The 19,999-nt window shown below is 44.2% G+C and overlaps 1 protein-coding gene across 8 annotated transcripts in view; it reads right to left on the bottom strand.

The window, feature by feature from the left end:
* RPS6KA5 (ribosomal protein S6 kinase A5) overlaps positions 1 to 19,999 on the bottom strand; it is a 165,387-nt gene that overhangs the window by 52,503 nt on the left and 92,885 nt on the right. For all 8 annotated transcript variants that reach the window (XM_039535739.1, XM_039535738.1, XM_039535741.1 and 5 more), the window contains one exon: positions 13,159 to 13,309. In XM_039535739.1, the coding sequence (XP_039391673.1) occupies positions 13,159 to 13,309 (151 nt within the window). The remainder of the gene's footprint in view (positions 1 to 13,158; positions 13,310 to 19,999) is intronic.

The following is a 19,999-nucleotide window of genomic DNA, read 5'->3' as shown; positions in this document are numbered from 1 at the left end:
ATCCAGTCCAGATGATGAGGAGAATGATTATAAATTGCAACTGCATGAAAATGAATAAAACAAAAGGTTTGAAAACAAAAATGATTGTGAAAAGCGGAACCGCCAACTTGTTCTACTGCTGGATGCAGAAAATCTGGTGGCCTGAAGGATGGAGTTTAGTCATAGAGTCTCCAGCAACAAATGTGGACTGCCTCCAAATTCCAGAGAGGGAGGAAATTAGCCCATTAGTAATGAATGAGGAGAGAAGCTGTGAAACAGAAAAAAAAATCTACTTTGTGCACCCACACTATATTCTGAACAGGATTTGTTCACAATAAATAATAATAAAGATAATAAAATACACAGATAAGGAATGCTGTAGAATGAAACCACACTTAATTTACTATGTTTCTATAACATGTACAAAGCGGTGATAGTAGGACAATGACTTTCAAAGTTTCAGTTTGGATAGATTGGGGAGGATAAGAGACCAGGCAACAGAAACGTATAGTAACTAACATTGGAGATGACCAGCATATAGATAAAGACTTTAATGGTGAGAACAGTGAAAAAAGAGCAGATTTGAGGTATATGAAAAAGACAATCGATACACTTTTACAAGATACTAGATATGTTGGGTGCAGATGCAGCAGAAAAGGAAATAATAGTCAAAGATTACACCAGGGTAACTTGTGCCTTCTGAAAAGGTGGTTCTGTGGATGATTACCCACCAAAATCTATAATGAGACTCACCATAATCATTTCAATGAATAGCCAATAAATAGCAACAACTTTAGTTCATTCACAACATTCTGCTTTGAATTAATGATTAAACATTACTGGATATATAATTTGTGTTTTATACATGATCTGTTTCCCCCCTTCTCTCCTGGTCAAAATAATTTCTGAAAAAACTTCCTCACCACTGCTCTTCTTCACCACACTTGTTGAGCTCCATGTCTTATGGAGAGTTATGACACTGTGATCTCCAGGAGGGACTCAGCAATACAAGATTTGCTTTCATTTGCGCAACATCACAAATACCGAGACCCTTACAAGTGACTTAGCAAACCTCACCCTAGATCAGTGGTTTTCAAATTCTGAGTCGTGGAATATAAGGCACTGGGTCGTGGTGGCTATGGTCAGCACCGCCAAATGGGCCATTAAAGTCCCGTCGGCAGCGCTGCTCCTCTAAGACAGGCTAGTCCCTACCTGTTCTGACACTGTGCTGCACCCTGGAAGCGGACAGTTGGGGCTACTAGGTGATACCGTAATACAAATTAAATAACATTAAATTAATAAACAAACAGTGGCAACAAAACAAGCTGTTTTGCAGGGGATAGGAGTTCTGTAAGTCTGGATCCCCGAGGCAGGGAATTTTATGTGAGGTTCTTGAGTAACACCATTCAACCAAAGCGTAGCATTAACAGACATTAAAAGGAGCTGTGCTCAGACCTCAGCTGAAAGTACATATCTGCATACTACAAGCCTTTGGGGTAAGGAAGAAGCAGCAGAAGCATAAGGAATAACCTGGAACACCCCCCCTCCAAATTAAGGAAAGAAATAATGAGAATTTTAAAAGTAATTTTTCTGACAATTTTTGGCACTTCTAAGTAGTGCTGTACTAATACAGTACTTGAGTCTTAATGTGCCTCTTTGAAACAGGACTAAACTAAGTACATTAACTATTAATGTGCATCAGCAGGGCCCATATGGACAGTTAGTCTGTGGCAGGCTAGAGTCACAAATTCACACCCCAAAAGAACATAAGGATAGTCCATACTGGGGCAGACCAATAGTCCATCTAGCCCAGTATTCTGTCTTCTGACAGTGACAGGTGATTCAGAGGGAACGAACAGAACAGGATAATCATTAAGTGATCCTTCCCTGTAATCCAGTCTCAGCTTCCAGCTGTTGGGATTTAGGGACACTTAGAACACAGGGTTGCATCCCAGACCATCTTGGTTATAGCCATTGATAGACCTATCCTCCATAATCCTCCAGTTGCATCTACCAGTCTAATACCAGGTTTTCCTTGGGAAGAGAGATCATCTTGTTATGCTGTCTGTTGTTTACACTGATTTCAACCACTTCTGGAGTGAACAAAGGTGAAATCTGGCACTGTGACATGTACATACACACTGACATGTGCCTATGCAGCTTTGGATAGTTTTTATTGGTTGTAATAGTGTTTGCACATGAAGCTGCCATATGGTGTCTGTCATTAGAATCTGTTGCAGTATGTATGCCTTCAACAATTTGGTATCTAACACTGCTCCTACGAAATTTGATGCTTTATGCTGGGGTCCGTGTGGATTTGTCTTTGCTGACTTTCAGGTCCACAGAGATGAAGAGGTCTGAGGTCTTGACTGGACACTTTGACTTGCTATGGAGAAGAGCTTCATATCAGCCATTTGTCTACGTACAGGTAAACCTGGACTCCTAGTCTTCTTAGGTGTGCTGCCACCACAGTGAGGAACTTGGTAATATCCTTGAGATAGTGGAAAGACCAAAAGGTAGGACTACTGTACAGATAGTGAGATGCCTCCAGGGTGGATTAAAAAATGTGGTTTTTTGGAAGAAAAAAAGTTTTTTAAATTTAAATCTTATTTTTTATTTTGTTATTTAAGCTACATTTTTTTCTTTTTTAAAAATAAACCTGTTTAAAATGAAATCTGAATGTACTAGAACATATGTTAAGGCCAAAAGTTAAAATTTCTTAAAAAACATTTAAATAAAAAAATAAATATGCTGAACCCACAGCCCTCTATCAAAATGTTTGAGTTAAACACTGCTTTTCTATATAAAGAAAGGTATTTTCCCCCTATTCTTACTTTTGAGGTCAAGCTTTATAAATATGGCCCAACAGGTCAGCCTAAGTAACTTTCTCATTTTCAAGAGACTTAGGTGAAACTAGGAACTTACCGCTCCTGTCACTTTCACCTAGGCATATTTGAAGATATTTTCAGGGTGACCTGAAATAATCAGTTTAATTTATTGACTACAGTTAATCCCTCTTTAATAAATCATTTAGTTGCAAATGTGAAATAAATTTTGGATACATAAACATCTCATCAAATATTTAAGATTGTTTTGTTTAATGAAAAAAATTCTATCCTGTTTTGTATGTTTAATTAAAATCCACTTACCATCCTAATGCAGTTTGACACAAATCATAAGCAAAAAGTTAATTCACTAAGCAATATATCATTCACAATTGTCTAACATATTAAAATGTACAATTAATAAGAATCTGAAAATATTAAGCTATACAATTCCTTAAATAACTGTATATCATTATAGTGTACTTTCCCAGACAGAAAAAAAATGCATCAAACCTAGTGTAAAAGGTTCTATTTACTTGTAAATCAATGCATTTTAATGGTCTTATCAACTAATAAGAATGCACCTTTCTTTAGGAAATAAAAAGAATAAATGAAAAATTTGATTAAAATAGGTTATTTAAATCAAGGCTTTCTACTTAGTGATTTAAATCAATCCTGATTTAAATCAATCCATCCTGGATGTCCCTACTGATAACTGTAGAAATTTTCTGTGTGCTAGGAGTATTGAGCTGTGGAAGTAGGCATCATGCAGTCGAAAAGCCATGAACAAGTCCATGGGATCCAGTGAGGGGATGATAGAGACTAGGTGACCATCCTGAACTTGAAATGACAAATGAAGACATTGAGATATCAAAGGTCTAGAATGGGTCTCCACCCACATCTCTTCATTGTGATCAAGTAATAGTGGGAGTAGAAGCCTTCCCTCTGAATCCTCGAGGTGTGACACTGGCAGACCAGGTACCAGCTCATGCCAAGGCCCCTAGGGCTCAACTGTACACTGACACTATATAGCTGCAAAAACAACAAGGAGTCCGGTGGCACCTTAAAGACTAACAGATTTATTTGGGCATAAGCTTTCATGGGTAAAAAAACCTCACACTTCTTCAGATGTTACCCCCTGATACAATATAGCTGGAAACCAGTCTGGCTCACCCTGTGTGTTAGTCTTGTTAAAATAGGTATTAGATTTATAAAAATATGTTTAGTGTTTAGACTTTATGAAATGCTTGTGAGTTGCTGCATGCACTAATCCAACAGCCCATGTTATAAAAGTAGTATCAAACGTTTGCTCTGAAACTCTAAACCTCCCCAGTAAAGAGAGATTCATTACCAAGTGTGAAATACTAGTTCTCCAGAAGAGGTATCTCTGACGGGTTCAGTCACAAACTCCCTCAAGACTGTCACTAGATGTGCTGGGATACCACTGAGAGCCAACCCCCCTGCCAGAGAAGGCTTCCCTCCACTCCCGTCTTGCTCAGTTAGACACTCCAGTCAGCTACAGCACAGACCAAGAGGTTGGGCCATGCCCCCCTGCAGTGCACAGAAACTAAGATTCACTTAGCCCAGGGGTTTCTCAGTTAACAGGGACTTTCCCAGCACCCAGGATTCAGTCTTTCTCGGAGCCTAAACCCCAAATGAATCCATTTTACTCTGTATAAAGCTTATACAGGGTAAACTCATAAATTGTCTGCCCTCTATAACACTGATAGATATGCACAGCTGTTTGCTCCCCTAGGTATTACTTACTCTGGGTTAATTAGTAGGCAAAAGTGATTTTATTAAATATAAAAAGTAGTATTTAAGTGGTTCCAAGTAATAAGACAGAAGAAAGTAAGTTACCAAGCAAAATAAAACAAAACATGCAAGTCTAAGCCTAATACAATATGAAACTGAATATAGGTAAATCTCATCCTCAGAGAAACCCCTTCGTTCTTCTGTGCAAAGTCACAGCAACAAGATGGAGTTTGTAGCCACCTGGGCAAGTCACATGTCCATAAATGATTCCGCTTTTTGCAGGCCGATGCCATTGTTTACTTGTTAGTTTAAACGTTCCCAGGAAAGCTCAGATGTGGCATCTCCCAAAGATAACTGTCAGTTAAGTGTATCTTGATTGGGCACTTATTGAGAATAGTCCTTTCTCAAGAAGCTGACCAAATGCTTCACTGATGCTACTTAGAATCATATACATTGAGATACAAATACATAGCCAATATTTATAACTTCAAATACAAAAATGATACACACATACAGATAGCATAATTATAACCAGCAAATTATAGCCTTTCCATAGACATATCCCTATCTCCTAGAACTGGAAGGGACTTTGAAAGGTCATTGAGTCCAGCCCTCTGCCTTCACTAGCAGGACCAAGTACTGATTTTTGCCCCAGATCCCTAAGTGGCCCCCTCAAGGATTGAACTCACAACCCTGGGTTTAGCAGGCCAATGCTCAAACCACTAAGCTATCCCTCACTCCCCCTTACTTGACCTCCTTTGTACAAGATTTGGTGCAACTATAAGACCTTGGTTGCCACAATGATCTATATTGTCACAGTTCATGTCAATAACGTCACAGTGTCATCTCCTGCCCAACAAAAGAAGGGCCACAGACATCACTGTGGAACATCAGTGGACAAAATATTTTGTTGATTGCTTTCCCCACACCCAAGAAGAAGAGATGTTCACAAGCACTCATCCCATCAGCTTGAACTCTGAGGAATAAAAATCCTTGTCAAGAAGAAATTGTTATGTCAATGCTGCTTGAACTCTGAAGGGCAAAGATTTCTAAGCATAAGTAAGAGTTCCCTAGTGCTTGGCCTGGGTTAGCCCTAAAAGACATATAGAGCTTGATTATTATCAAAGTCTCTATTACCTTTTGGAACTTAAGACTGTAACTCATTTGTGTGTGTATGTTTACCTTTAATCTTGTAAATATTTTTTTTCGTAATTAAGAAATCTGTAGTTAATTTACTATAGGACTAGCTACAAGCACTGTCTTGGGTAAAAGATCTAAGGTGTAATTGATCGGAGGTAAGTGACTGGTCTTCCGGCTGTGAGAGTAATCTGAATATTGCTGTGATCTTTGGTGTAAGGAACTATCCATTACAAAGGCAAGCTTGCCTGGGTGGTAACACAGACTGGAGTACCCAAAGGAACTGTCTGTGACTCCATATTAAGGCTGTTATAGTGCTTGAGGAATTCACACTTGATACCTGGTTGGTGAAATCTAAGTTTAGAACTCAAACGGGTTGGGGCTTGTGCCCTGCTTCTTTGCAGTCTGCCCTGAGGTTGGTAGTCATGCTCGTGAGCCACTCCAGACAGCTTAATAAACCTCCTCTACTGCTCTCAAATGCAATAGGAAGTTGACTTCTTCTTGTATTTGTGACTCATGAGCTGGGTCCCTGAAGACGGACTGGGAGGGAGGAGAGGATGTTGGAAAAGTATGAAATTAGATGGGATACTCCTTGTTTATGATCTCAAGGAGCCACCAGTCCACAGTAATCCCAGACCAAGCTTCTTTGAAATAACAGAGGCAGCTGCCTAACAGAAAAATAGGGGATGGATTCAAAGATGATCCAGATGAGCTCTCGGTTGTCCCATCAAAACTGTTTGCGGGGCACCAGCCCCTGCTGCAAGGTTATCAAGGAGGTAGTTGAAAAGTGCCATTGATGGAAATGTTGGAGCTTCCTCAGTGGTTCTGAGGGATGTTGTTGGAACTGCTGCTGGGGCCTGTTTCTGAATGAAGACTGAGGCTGCTGTGGTGCTTCTTACGCTTAGGAGCTGGAACGTACAGCCCCAGTGAATGGAGGTTGCTCTCCAATCTGTTAGAAGGGCGCAGAGCTTCATCCATGCTGCTGTTGAAGAGGTCATTTCCTAGAAATGGCAAGTCCTCTCTGGTAACTTGGACCTTGCAAGGGATGCTGCAGCTAGGGGGACCACTTCATTGTCAGAACCATTTTAGTGGCAGTTTCTGACACATCCAGGGCTGTCTGGAGCACTGTTCTGGAGGTGAACTGTTCTTTTGTTATGTTGGATCTTAGTTCCTCTTAATATCCACTGGGGAGCCTGCTCGTGGCAAAAAAAGTCATACTTTGCTGGGAGCACCTGATAGCTAGTAACTCTGAGTTGAAGATTCTCAGAGCAGTACACCTTCTGTCCCACAAGGTCCAGCTTCTTTCGATCCCTTTCTCAGGGTGGGGGAGACCCTAGTTTGTCATTATGGCGTCCCATGCAGCTTGCAGGAATCCAGGATGCGGTGCTGGAAAGACATACTCTAAATCTCTTCACCAGAACCTTTTATGTTCTATCTGACCTTCTGGAGGCAGTGGGCATTGATGCAAGTGTGTACCATATAACTTAAGCTCATTCATCAGTAGGGCCATTCTACCAATTGAGAGGGCAGAAGAATGTTTAATAGTTTGTGCTGCTTCTCTTACATGATCTCGAGCGAAATATTGAGAGTATCCACTAGCCTCCTCAGCAAATCCTGTGAAACATTCAACTTGTTCAGAGAGTGTATGGATGGTAGATCAGTCGCTTTGTCTGGGGACGAGGAGGAGGGATAGCCAGTGGCTGAAGGTGTTCATCCCCACTGAGCGCTTGTTCTTCTTCTACTAAGGGTTGTTGAGATGGTGCCAACTGTAGCAGCAGTTTGAGCAAGGCCGACTTTGGTTTAGAGATAGTTGAGGTGGCCATTTTCCTGATGCAGGGGTTTACGCCCAAGTGGCCCAGTCGGTCCTGGGTTGGTGGGGTACTGACGAAGAAGTAGGCACATGGATGGACACCAGCTTGGTGGTTCTCTAGAGGAGCCTGGTGACATGTGATTGCCTCTTATGGACTCCTCCCTGGACTGACTGTCCATGTACCACTGGGCCATCTTTGGAGGGGTTGGTTGTATTCTGGTAAGGATGGTCTGCTGCAATCACCTGAGAAAGATGAAAAGGCAAAGTCTTCTTCAATGGATGAGAAATAGCCCTCCAAGAGAGTCCTGTCTGGTTAGGTCTATGGCTGGTTTTGACAGACTGTGAGATGGACCTGGCCTTTCTGAGTCTGTCTAAGATCAAGGACTTTGCTACTAGTCTCGCCACTAAGTTTGCCGGTGCTAAAAATTACATCAGTACTAATAAGCCCACGTGTGCTGGTAAAGAACTCTCTGATGATTTCTTCAGCACTGTGATGCTTGGTATTAGGCCTGCCAATAGAAATTCTGGGCCCTAGGGCCAGGGCCATCCCTGGGGAGGGCGAGGCCTGGGGTGAAAGTAATGAATCTGTCACTTCCGGGACCGCTTGCGCTGGCCTGCGGGACTCGGAGCAGGCACACGTGTGTGCACCTAGGAGCCCTACGTCCCCCCCGCAAGCAATTTAAAAGGGCCCAGGGCTTGCGGTAGCGGGCAGGGCCCCCTGGGTTCTTTTAAATCACCTGGGCCCCTGGGCAATTGCCCCTTTTGCCCCCCCCAACTCCCTCCAGTGTCAATGGGCCTACTTGGTATCCACAAGTTTGGCATCAGTTTCCTTGGTGACAGGTTGTCTAGTACTGGTGTGCAGTGCCAGTGCAGAGTCAGCTGCTTGAACGATACTGGGGAAAGTGCAATGCTTATTCTGGGAAGCGACCATTGGTGCGGTTTTTGCCTTCGCATTTAGGCAAGGTTCAGTCCTAAGACTCTGATGAGTTGAAACCTAAGAAGAGGATTTCTTCCTCTTAGGGTACGTCTGCACTACGGAATTATTCCGATTTTACATAAACCGGTTTAGTAAAACAGATTGTATAAAATCGAGTGCACGCGGCCACACTAAACACATTAATTTGGTGGTGTGCGTCCACGGTCCGAGGCTAGCATCGATTTCTGGAGCGTTGCACTGTGGGTAGCTATTCCGTAGCTATCCCATAGTTCCCGCAGTCTCCCCTGCCCCTTGGAATTCTGGGTTGAGATCCCAGTGCCTGATGGGGCAAAAATCATTGTCGCAGGTGGTTCTGGGTAAATGTCGTCAATCATTCCTTCCTCCGGGAAAGCAACGGCAGACAATCATTTCGCGCCCTTTTTCCCTGGATTGCCCTGGCAGACGCCATAGCATGGCAACCATGGAGCCTGTTTTGCCTCTTGTCACTGTCACCGTATGTGTAATAGATGCCACTGACAGAGGCGATTCAGCAGCGCTACACAGCAGCATTTATTTGCTTTTGCATGATAGCAGAGATAGTTATCAGCCGTTCTGTACCATCTACCATACCCTTGTAAATTGGCTACGAGATGATGGTTACCAGTTCTTTTGTGCTGTATCCTCTGCTGCTGTCATAGGTGGCCCTGGCTGAGATCGGCCGGGGGCGCAAAAGACAAGCAGAGATGGTTACCAGTCATATTGCACTGTCTGCTGCTATCATGGGTGCCCCTGGCTGAGATCGGCCCGGGGTGCAAAAGACAAAAATGGGAATGACTTCCCGAGTCAATCCCTCCTTCATGGTATCTAAAAATAGAATCAGTCCTGCCTAGAATATGGGGCAAGTGTAGTAGAGATTCAGTGTTTCAGAGAACCAGAGAGCACAGCCCCTCCATGTCAGATCCCGCAGAAATGATGAGCTGCATGCCATTCACAGGGGGTGCCTCTGCAACAACCCCATCTGTTGATTCCCTCCTCCCCCAGCCTTCCTGGGCTACCGTTGCAGTGTCCCCCCAGTTGTGTGATGAAGTAATAAAGAATGCAGGAATAAGAAACAGTAACTTGTTAGTGAGATAAAATGAGGGGAAGGCAGCCTCCAGCTGCTATGATAGTCCAGACAGGATATTAAGCAGTGTGGGGGAGTGGAGCCCAGCATCCCGCTGCTATGATAGTCCAGGCAGTACAGAATCTTTTCTTTACACATGAAGGGCGGGGGCTGATGGAGCTCAGCCCCCTATTGCTACAATGAAGATGGTTACCAGCCGTTCTGTACCATCTAGTGGGAATGACCAGGAGTTTTTTACCCAGGCGCCCCCGGCCGACCTCACCTGAGGCCAGCCAGGAGCACTCACGGGCTGATGATGAGAACGGGTACCAGTCCTATTGTGCAGCACCATCTGCCATAAGGCTGATGATGAGGACGGTTACCAGTCATATTGCACAATCTACCACCAGTGAGGGGGAAAGAGGATACTGCAATTGAGTGCCGCAGCATCGCGTGTACCAGCAGCATTCAGTAGACATAGGGTGACATTTAGAAGAGTCAAGAGACAATTTTTTTCCCTTTTAATTCTGGGGGTGGGTGGGGGCTGTAAATTGACCAGCTATGCCCTGAACCACCGCGGACAATGTGTTTGACCCCACAGGCATTTGGAGCTCAGCCAAGAATGCAAATGCTTTTCGGAGACTGCAGGAACTGTGGGATAGCTTGAGTCCTCAGACCCCCCTCCCTCCCTCCATGAGCGTCCATTTGATTCTTTGGCTTTCCGTTACGCTTGTCACGCAGCAGTGCGTTGAGTCCCTGCTATGGCGTCTGTCTGGAGATTTTTTTAAAATGCTTTGGAATTTTGTCTTCTGTAACGGAGCTCTGATAGAACAGATGTGCCTGCCAATACAGCGATCACATCCGTACGGTCCATGCTGGAGCTCTTTTTGGATTTTGATTTCGGACTGCATCGCCACCCGTGCTGATCGGAGCTCCACGCTGGGCAAACAGGAAATGATATTCAAAAGTTCGCGGGGCTTTTCCTGTCTACCTGGCCACTGCATCCGAGTTCAGATTGCTGTCCAGAGCGGTCAGTGGTGCACTGTGGGATACCGCCCGGAGGCCAATACTGTCGATTTGCGGCCACACTAACCCTAAACCGATATGGTAATACCGATATTAGCGCTACTCCTCTCGTTAGGGAGGAGTACAGAAACCGGTTTAAAGAGCCCTTTATATCGATATAAAGGGCCTCTTAGTGTGGACGGGTGTGGCGTTAAATCGGTTTAACGCTCCTAAAACTGGTTTAAACGCGTAGTGTAGACCAGGCCTTAGATGAGGAGGGACATCAGCACTTTCTCTGGTCTCTAACATGGAGCTCCTTGTTACCCATACTGTGTCAAAGCTGAAGCTGCTGAAAAGCAAGATTTGTAAGTGTCCTTCAAGCTCAGTGTGACATTGAGGCTCACAGGGGCACTGGAGAAGTAAGACTGGCCAGGAGGATGTGGTCTCACAGCAGGCTTGCCTAGGTATGACAACATTTGCATCACAGTCTCAAGGAGATGTATCTTCTTCTGCCATATCTAGCTTTCAGGGTGCAATTTGAGAAAGTCTTGTACACCAAACAGCATTCAGGCAGCTGCCCCTCAACTAAGTATGGAGGGCAGTTTGCATGAGCATAGCTGATGGGCATTGCTGTGTCACAGGAGGGGCAGATCTTGATTCCTGGACGTCAGTCTTTGGTCATTTTGGCCTCAGGTATGGAGTAGGGATGGGAGTTTAACCCTGTACTGAGGGGGAGGGGACAGAAACCCTATCAATGTTTCTACAGGAACTTCTATCTAAATTCATTAAAAAAAAAAAAAGAATGGATGCACTGACAACTGCTGAATAGGAAGTAGAACAACCATAACTAATACATTTCTTGCAGGTTGAAAAGACACGGGCACCATAAGTTTCAGTCTCACAGCCATGGGTGGCAAGAAGGGATTGAGGTCGTTGAGGCTAATCCATCCCTTATGCTCTCCTGGTGGTCTCACAGCTCTCACGACACAGGCACAGCCCTAAAGGACACTCCTATTAAAAAAGAATGGGATCTTGTGTGCATGAAACATATGCATACCAAGAACGGAATCTGTGTACAATTGCTTAAAGAAGAAAAGGTTTGCTCAAACTTATACTTAATTTCCTTAAAAGAACATACCTACTGTTTAGGCACAAACTGTTTCCTAGAACATGAGTGAAAACAAGCCATAGAATTCTAAATAGTGTTTCATTTTTTAAAATCTCTCTCTCCATTTCTAATAAAAAAAATTAGACAATAGTCACAATTTTATAAGTCAGATCAGAAACAAAACAACCAATGTTGTGTCTTTTCTTGCCTATGGAAACACTTAACAACTAATCTTTATATCGCGTTCTGTGACAGATTCATACCTGAGGATTCTTGTATGCAAATATATTGTCAGAACTAGAGGCCATGATTGCAGTTGTTAACAGAAAATTGCTCTGTTAATTCCTGCTCCATTCAATACTTGTGTAATGGAATGTGCAACACTCACTGCAGAAAAATGTATCTTCAGACACGAACACCAAAGAATGAAAAACAGAAGCGGATTTCATAAAATTATTTGTCAGTGCTTATTTATCCTGTACAGTATTTAAACATCAGAGGGGTAGCTGTGTTAGTCTGGATCTGTAAAAAGCGACACAGTTCTGTGGCACCTTATAGACTAACAGACGTATTGGAGCATAAGCTTTCGTGGGTGAATACCCACTTCGTCAGACACAACTGACGTCTGACGAAGTGGGTATTCACCCATGAAAGCTTATGCTCCAATACGTCTGTTAGTCTATAAGGTACCACAGGACTCTGTCAGTATTTAAACAGGAAATTCAAAGGAATACGAAGGAACTGGATGTTTTAAGTGACTAATATTGGATATTTGAAAGTCAAGATAGAGCTTTCAAGGAAAATTTAAATAATATTTTCCCAAACTAACTTGTGCCATTAGTCCCTGATTTTCCTCAGCACTAAAATTTTACCCCTATTTTAAAAGAATAGTTAATTTTAAAGGAATAACTGACAATTCAAATTTAGTTTAAAATTGAAATTTTCTAAAAATAAAATTCTTGATTATGCTTAAGACTAAAAGGAATGTTTCCAAGTTTTTGTTTTTTTTTATGCCAATGGAAACAGTTGTATAGCTGTTTTTACACAAGAACATTCTATTTCAATATTTGGAACCCAAACACAAATGCACTAAAATCTGAATTTGACTATATATACAATGTATTAATCCAGTTTCCATTTCGATTATCCAAGCTAAGGAAGATGTAAAAAACAGACAGCATAAATAGTGAAAAGTAAAATGATTTTAAACAGTCTTTCATTTTTAATAATTTAAGATATTAGGAGCAAAGAAATTTGATTATTTTACAACACTGCAAGCTGCGTCCCTTTGTTTTATTTAACAATAACATTTAAAATATTGAAGTAAATGTAAAGGTATTGATTCAATAAGGCACTTCAGCATGTGCAATGCAACTATTCATACAGTTAAAGTTATGTACTTGCTAAGCTATATTGCTAAATCAGGGCTCATGATAGAAAAATGGGAACTGGTTTGATTCAGATTTCCAAAGGAGGTGAAGGGAGAGAAGAATAATTTATGAAGAATTTTATTTCTTTCACCTGAAAGAAGGGATGTTGTCTGATTTCATCAGCACCACCTGGACCACAGCCCAGCCTTTTCTTGGGATCTTTCATCAAAAGACGCTGAATTACATCTTTAGCTAAAGCACTCATTTCTTGGGGATACGGAGGTTCACTTTTTAATATTCTCCTGTAGAAAAAATGTTAATTACTTAATAACATTTCATTATGGTATTAAAACAAAAGACAACTGCTATGTATATATTGGATAGTTCTACAATAAGAAATGTACAGTTTCTTGCCACTCTTGTCACATACAGTATTCTTGTATGTGAGCTTATTGCATTTGTTCTCTGTGCAATATGCTAACCTGGACAATATGACCTTCTGAGTAATTGGCTTGGGAAGAAATATGAAAGCCAATGAATGCAATAAAACTCCTCAGCTGGACTACCTGAACAAATTACTGGTGAAGACATCTTTCAAGTCAAAAACTCATCTGGCCAAAGTAATAACAATTATTAAAGTTGTTTTTAAAACAAAAGAGGATGTCTGGGGAATGATAATTACAGGCTCAAATTGGAGATAAATTTTTCCATGAAAGGACTACTGCACACAAAAAAATAGTTACCTATCTTTTGTAACTTGTTCTTCGAGATGTGTTGCTCATGTCCATTCCATTCTAAGTGAGTGTGTGCCCATGTGCACAGCTGTCAGAATTTTTTGCCTTAGTGGTATCTGTCGGGCCGGCTGTGGTGCCCTCTCGAGTGCCATGCTCATGCACTGGTATATGAGGCGCTGCCGGCCCTACGCCCTCTCAGTTCCTTCTTGCCAGCAACTCCAACAGAGGTGTAGGAGAGAAGGTAATGGAATGGACATGGGCAAAATATCTCAAAGAGCAACAGTTACAAAAGGTAGGTAACCATTTTTTCTTCTTCAAGTGCTTGCTCATATCAATTCCATTCTAGGTGACTCACAAGCAGTAACCATAGAGGTGGGATCACAGTTCACAGGCGTGCAGCTTGCAACACTGCTCTACCGAAGCCAGCACTGTCCCGGGTTTCCTGTGTGATTGCACAGTGGGACATAAACATGTGGCTGGCCAACCAGGTAGCGGCCCTGCAGATATCTTGAATCGGTACCTGGGCCAGGAAGGTTGCCAATGAGGCAACCACCTCATTGGTTGAATGGGCAGTTATGATCGCCGGCAGTGGCACTTTCACCCCTTTGTAGCAAAATCAGATGCAGGCAGTCCATCTGGGGAGTTCCCCACCTCCGGAAGATCATGCTGACCACCTCCAGACAGAGTGACCACTCGTTGCAAGACAAAGTCTTGCTGAAGTGATCTGCAAACACATTTTTGGCCCTGGGGAGGTGCGAACTCACAAGATGAATGGCATGCTACACAGAGAAGTACTCCCCCCCACCCCCCGAGGAGCTCCTTGGCAAAGGGCTGATGACAAGGCTCCGCCTTGCTTGTTGATGTAAAACATCACATTGGTGTTGTCCATCAGTATCTTTACCACCCTGCTCCTCAGATGAGCTGGGAACCCTGGCAGGCAAAGCGAACCACTCTGAGCTCTCAGACGTTTACATGGAGGGAGAGATCATCTCGCTGCCAACAACCTTGCATGCTGAGATTGCCCAGATGGGCTCCGCACCCCAGCTCTGAGGCACTGGAGACCAGGATCACCGATGGGAAGGAGTACCCTTTTGGAGGAGGACAGTGCCTTCATAGTGAAGAACAGAGTCCTGGGAAGGGTCTGGAGGGCAGCCACCAGGTGGATAGTGAGAAGGGAAAGGGAAGGAATTCGACAATGTAGCCCTGGTGGATGATGTCCAGCACCCAACAGTCAGAAGGGATCCTGCCACAGTTGTGGGCAAGGAAGGCAAGACGGCCCCTGAAGATTATTTGTGATGTGGCTGGAAGGCCCAAGGAGGGTTCATGGATCACTAGGGAAGAGTCAAAAGGGTTGTTTAGACAGTCAGTGAGAGGTGGAGGAGGCGGCAGAAGAAGAATGGCGAGACCATTGGGAGTCAGGGCAGTGATGAGGTGGATCAAGTGGCCGCTGGGGGTATGGCTGGTAAGTGACCCATGGGCAAGGGCGGAAGGGATGGGTGTTGTTGCCGGTGTGTGGGGGGTAGAATATAAATGTCCAGGAAACGAAGGGTTATTCGGGAGTCCTTAAGAGAGTGATGGGACTCGTCCATTTTGTCACCTCGCAGGGGAGGTCCACAAGGGTTGTCTGGACCTCTTTGGGGAAGCCACTAGACTGGACCCAAGAGTTGGGGCACAGTACCACGCTGGATGCCAAGGAGCAAGATGCAGTGTTCATGGCATCAACCACAGCCTGGAGGGCCATTTTGGCTACCAGTTTGCCCTCGTCTAACAGATGTTGGAACTCTTGCTGCCTGGCTGCTGGAAGAGAGTCCTGAAAGTCTGCCAGTTTGGAATAGGACAGGAAATCGTATTCAGCAAGAATAGCCTGGTAGCTGGCATTGCGGAACTGTAACCCTGCTGAGAATAAACTTTGCAGCCCGGAAATCTAGTTTTTTGGCAGCATGGTCAGGGGGCCAGATTTGAAGTGCTGCTGACTGGCACATTTGGTGGCGGCATGGACAGAGAGTTGGGGAATGAGTGGGTAAAAAGGAAGTCAGTGTAGGGGCGCAGGATGCTGGTGTGTGCCAAACCATTTGGCTGGTTGTAAGATGGTGTCATGTATTGGTAAGGCCGTACAAGAGGGTCCAGGAGGTTGAAAGATGTCCAGGAACTGGTCCTGGCGGGGAGTCTTGAACATTCTCCAGCAGGAGACAGAGCAGCAGCCATGTGACGGAGCAGGGACTGGTACTGTGCTCTGGTGGTGAGAGGGAAGGTGGAATAAGGGCATCATCCAGTGACAACGAAGCACCTGTAGGGACCAGTGGCTCAGATGGTGCAGCTGGGGCCAACGGTGTGGGAGCACCCAGGGGTTCCTCCTGGAAGGTGGCAGTAGGGAAGGAGATGAGCGGTGCAGGCAATACATACCGTGATGGTGGTAGGGGGCCCAGGAGGGCCAGTGAGGTCAGGATTAGGGATAGCCATGCATCCACAGCACCCATAGGTAATGGAACCATGGGTCAGATGCAGGACCGTAGTCCAGAGGGTAAGACCAGTGTCAAGGGTCTGGACTGTAGGAGCGGGCCAGGGAAAGGGCCGTGTCCAGGTCAAAAACCAGTTGAACTTCGAAGGGTCCAAGAGAGAAGGAGCCGTCAGCGCTGGTGGGACCAATGGTGCCAGACATGGCGCGGGAGGATTGTGAATGAGCAGAAGTGGCTCGTCCACCACCGGAGCTGGTGGAGAATGGTGGAGGACAAGAGGTTCATTGGCCGGAAAAGGGAGTCTGGGGCCAGGCAGAGGTCCAGAGCATGGCAAAGTGTCCACAAACAGCAACATGAGTTCTGCTGATGGTGTCAAGGGCGATAAATGGCCCGGAGTGTGCAGGACTCAGTGCAATTAACATGAGGGTCCCGGGGGAGTTGGTGCTGGGAGTGAAGTAGGAGTTTCTGGGGCCAGAATGGAAGATGGAGCTGGCAGTGAGCAATAGCATTTGGAACAGTGCTCCGTACACACTCTCTTTGGAACTGGAGCTTCCATCATGATGTGCAACTTCTCACCCGACCTATCACAGCTTGGGGAGGTAATGCTGCATTTTGAGACGGTCCTCTCGGAGAACCGCCCTTGTGCCTATGCTTCTTGTGCATGCAGCAGGGCTTCGGTGGGTGTGGCGGTGCTGCAGGCGATGCACATGAGGGATCCAGTGAGGTGTTCACCGCTGGTGATGGATGTTGCTCCAATGATTGTGTCGGAGCCGGATCAGGTTGTGCACGTGGGCGCATTGCCTCCTCCATTAGAAAATTATATAGGCAAAGTTCTCGAGTTGCTCGGGTCCACCGTGGAAACAAGAAGCAGATGGAGCAGTGGAAAACTATGTGGGCATCACCCAGGCAGTAAAGGCAATGAGCGTGTTCGTTGCTCACCGAAAAGGAGTGAGAGCACGAGGAAAAGTTCTTGAAGCTGGCCTGTGGGGCATAGTCCCGGTGCCAGGGAGGAGGAGAAGTCCCCAATAGAGGAAAAAAGTTCAAGGGAGAACCTAACTAACTACTATGAACCAACGGACAACTATCTAACTAGAGAAAAACTATGTACAGTAAAAGGCAAACGCAGTACTCTTAGTTGTCAATCAAAGCAGCCTCTTAAAACCTCAGACGTGCCACATGGCCAACGCACGAAGCATGTGCGGGTCAAGGGATAATATTATGAAGTTTCGGCTCCGGCATATGGCGTGCATGCGCACCCGTGTTTGGAATCCACATAGGGATCATTACTCAAAAAAGAATTATGCTTCTGTCAACTCACGTCTATGCCAGCGATAACTATTTAATCTATTCACTGTTGGCAGTTGACTGAAAGTTACCTGCAGTTCAACTTTTAGTCAGTGTAGATAGAGAGAAGAGGAACTGGCTCAGCAGCAGTTCTTGGAGGTCTGCATAGCCTGTGTGGGTTGGTTAACAGGTCTGTGAGATTTATTATTTCTGAAGTTGATCTTGGGGCAACTGGAAAATAACCTGAAAAAAATCCGCCTGTGGACTTGCCAAAGGACAGTCAGTCCTTAAAGTACTTAGTTGAGATGGTCCTGAGTTTTTGGGTCTGTCTGAAAGAAGCAAAGTCTTTGGACCAACGTTTTTCAAAGTCTAGAACAGGCTATTCCCCAAACCGTTATTCTTTTCATAACAGGAGACGTTAATAAGATGCAGCTTAGATTCTAAGACACCTGTTCATGGTTTTAGCTGTAGAAAGTGAGTCACAATGTTTCCTGCCATCATCTAGGCCAACACTTTAATCGAGTCTGTAGCCCAGTGAGTTAGCTTGCCTTTATTATATTCTACTCTGCATTATATTCAGAACCTAAAGGCCTATATATCCTGTAAGACATTTATCTTCAGCAAGTTGGCATAAGGCTTGAGGCCTATGTACTTGGAACAGATAAACTTTGTACAGATACACTGCCAGTATCTGATACAAGTACAGTAACTTCTCACTTAATGTTGTAGTTATGTTCCTGAAAAATGCTACTTTAAGTGTTAAGTGAATCCAATTTCCCCATAAGAATTAATGTAAATAGGGGGGGATTAGGTTCCAGGGAAATTTTTTTCGCCAGACAAAAGACATTATATATACACACAGTATAAGTTTTAAACAAATAATTTCATACTGCATACAGCAATGATGATTGTGAAAGCTTGGTTGAGGTGGTGAAGTCAGAGGGTGGAAGAGGATGGGATATTTCCCAGGGAATGCCTTACTGCTAAATGATGAACTAGCACTCGGGTGAGCCCTTAAGGATTAATACATTGTTGTTAATGGAAGCTCACACTCTACAAGGCAGCATGAATGAAGGGAAGAGAGACAATAGATACATGGCACTGGCTGCAAACATTCCCTGCAGAAACTGAATGTGATGATTATCCCACTGGAGTGAACCACTCTCTCTCTCTCTCTCTCTCTCTGAAAAGTGGAGGGAGAGAGAGAGAGTGTGTGTGTGTGAGAGACACACGCATTGCCCCTTTAAGTACATTGACACCACTCTAAGTACACTGCCTTTTTAAGTATATCAGCAAGTTGAGACAGCAGCTGCTGCCAGCAAGCTCCCTCCATCCTGAACCCCGTGGTGTCCCCCACCCTGCTCTGTGGAGATGGGGTATAGGAGCAGGGGGACACCCTGACATCAACACCTCTCTTCCCCCCACACCCCCTGCACAGCAAGCAGGAGGCTCCCGGGAGCAGCTCCAAGGCAGAAGGCAGGAGCAGCGCACGGCAGTGGTGGGAGGGACACCTGAACTGCCTGCCACTTGACAGCCTGCTGAGCAGATGCCTCACAGGGAACTTAGGGGAGCTGATAAGGGCTGCCAGCCCACCCTGGTTCCAAGCCCCCACCAGCTAGCTCCAACAAGCTGCTTTTCCTGCAAGCGGTGGACAAAGCAGGCGGCTGCCAAACAACATTATAATGGAGCACTGCGCAACTTTAAACGAGCATGTTCTCTAATAGACCAGCAACGGAACAATGTTAACCGGGACGACATTAAGTGAGGAGTTACTGTGTTGGGATGCTAACAATAGAGTATTTAAAGGAAAGTTCTGACCACAGGTACATGATCCAACCACAAGTGTCATGGCAATGAATTGTCATATATAACAGGTACATAAGCTACATCCGCAGATACCTAACCACAAAAGGGCAATGGTAATGAACTGATGTATATGATAGTAAGTTGAGATCATGGATATACTAACCTAACCTATAAAATTAGTAAGGTAAGGACATACAAATAAATAAGGAAAAAGGGAAATACCCCTACTGAATATGCATCAAATATAGTGTCACTAATATATCATATTATAAAAGTTGCATCACAGTCTAGGGGCAGTAGGAGAAGGAGATGTAGTCCTTGGGATGGCCACTGGTGATGATGGCGACAGTGATGGTGATGAGGAAGATGATGGCTAACATTTCAGATTGTTCTACAAGGGATGGTGTGAGTATATAGATGTGCAAATGTGCATTCTGTAGAATCTCTATCTTACTAAGTGGGGTGTTTATGACTGTGCTAAATGTATTAATAAATTATATTTTTAAATATAGAAGAGTTCCCATAGTGTGAGTGTTGCAATTTTGCACATCAGGGTTCCTAACTATATAATAATTTGTATAATACTGGGTCTGATCTTGGGCAAGAACCTGTCAACCCTTAAAGTAATACCCGTGGATTCTTATGTAATCAATATAATTAATACATAAGCTAAAAATTAGGATACACATCTCTAGTGGCAACACATACAAAT

Source organism: Mauremys reevesii, linkage group 4, assembly GCF_016161935.1.
Source record: "Mauremys reevesii isolate NIE-2019 linkage group 4, ASM1616193v1, whole genome shotgun sequence".
NCBI classification, from domain to species: domain Eukaryota; kingdom Metazoa; phylum Chordata; order Testudines; family Geoemydidae; genus Mauremys; species Mauremys reevesii.
This window is presented reverse-complemented; position numbering and strand designations above follow the sequence as displayed.